Source organism: Charadrius vociferus, unplaced genomic scaffold, assembly GCF_000708025.1.
Source record: "Charadrius vociferus isolate BGI_N301 unplaced genomic scaffold, ASM70802v2 scaffold1419, whole genome shotgun sequence".
NCBI classification, from domain to species: Eukaryota; Metazoa; Chordata; class Aves; order Charadriiformes; family Charadriidae; genus Charadrius; species Charadrius vociferus.
In genome coordinates this window covers 20,203-21,106 of record NW_009650090.1, presented here as the reverse complement: position 1 = coordinate 21,106, position 904 = coordinate 20,203, and the positions used below count along the sequence as shown (strand labels likewise).

General features: G+C 65.4%; 1 protein-coding gene across 1 annotated transcript in view; it reads right to left on the bottom strand.

Moving 5' to 3' along the window:
* Window positions 1-2: 2 nt before the first annotated feature.
* LOC104292751 (filamin-C-like) overlaps window positions 3-904 on the bottom strand; it is a gene marked incomplete at its 3' end in the record, with an annotated part of 5,266 nt that continues 4,364 nt past the window's right edge. Inside the window, exons 6-7 of the mRNA XM_009892164.1 lie at window positions 191-343; window positions 3-82 (exon numbers count right to left, since the gene is read on the bottom strand). Coding sequence (XP_009890466.1) covers window positions 3-82; window positions 191-343 — 233 coding nt within the window. The remainder of the gene's footprint in view (window positions 83-190; window positions 344-904) is intronic.

Sequence of the window (904 nt, the reverse complement as noted above, 5' to 3'; positions counted from 1 at the left end):
CCGGTGGGGGGCGCCTGCCGCCGGCGCGTGATGCTCTCCTTCATGCGGCCTTCACCCGTCACCTTCACGGTGAAGGGACTCCCTGCGGGTGATGGTCACCTCAGGGACACGGCCACCCAGAGGTGACCTGGGGGCATCCGGGCTCCCTGGTGCCACCCAAAGTGGCCCCGTCCCCCCTCCCCGCCCTCACCTGGGACGTGTTTGTCGGCGAACTTGATGTTGATGATGTAGTTGCCGGGTTCGGTGGGGCAGTAGGTGACCTTGCAGGTGCCGTCTTCCACGTCCTCACAGTTGATGTCCACCTTGCTGGGTCCCTCGATGGACAGGCCCAGCCCGCCGTAGCCTGGGAAGCCACAGGGACACGCTCAGAGATGTCCCACGGCCGCTGTCCCCATCTCGGGGACATGGTGACACCACGGCCACCCTCCCATCCCATCCTGGCCATGGCCACGCCAAGGCCCCCACCCCCATCCCGGCCATGACCGTGCCATAGCGGTGGTCTCCATGCCATTACCCTCTTCGCTGTGGCTGCACCACAGCCCCGGTCACCGTCCCCCCCCGGGACCCATAGCCATGGCCCCCCCCCCATCCTATGCTGGCCGTGGCCTTGGCCACCATCCCATCTCGGTCATGGCCATGGTCACCATTGCATCCCAGCCATGATCACAGCCTCCACCCCAACCTAGCCATGGCCACGGCCGTCACCTCATCCCAACCATGACCATGACCTCCATCTCATCCTGACCATGGCCATGGCCACCATCTCATCCCAGCCCGGATCACCATCCCATAGTGGCCATGGCCACGGCCACCATCTCATCCCAGCCAGGATCACCATCCCATCCTGGCCATGGCCACGGCCACCATCTCGGCCCAGCCATGAGCACCCTTCCCTCCTCACTAT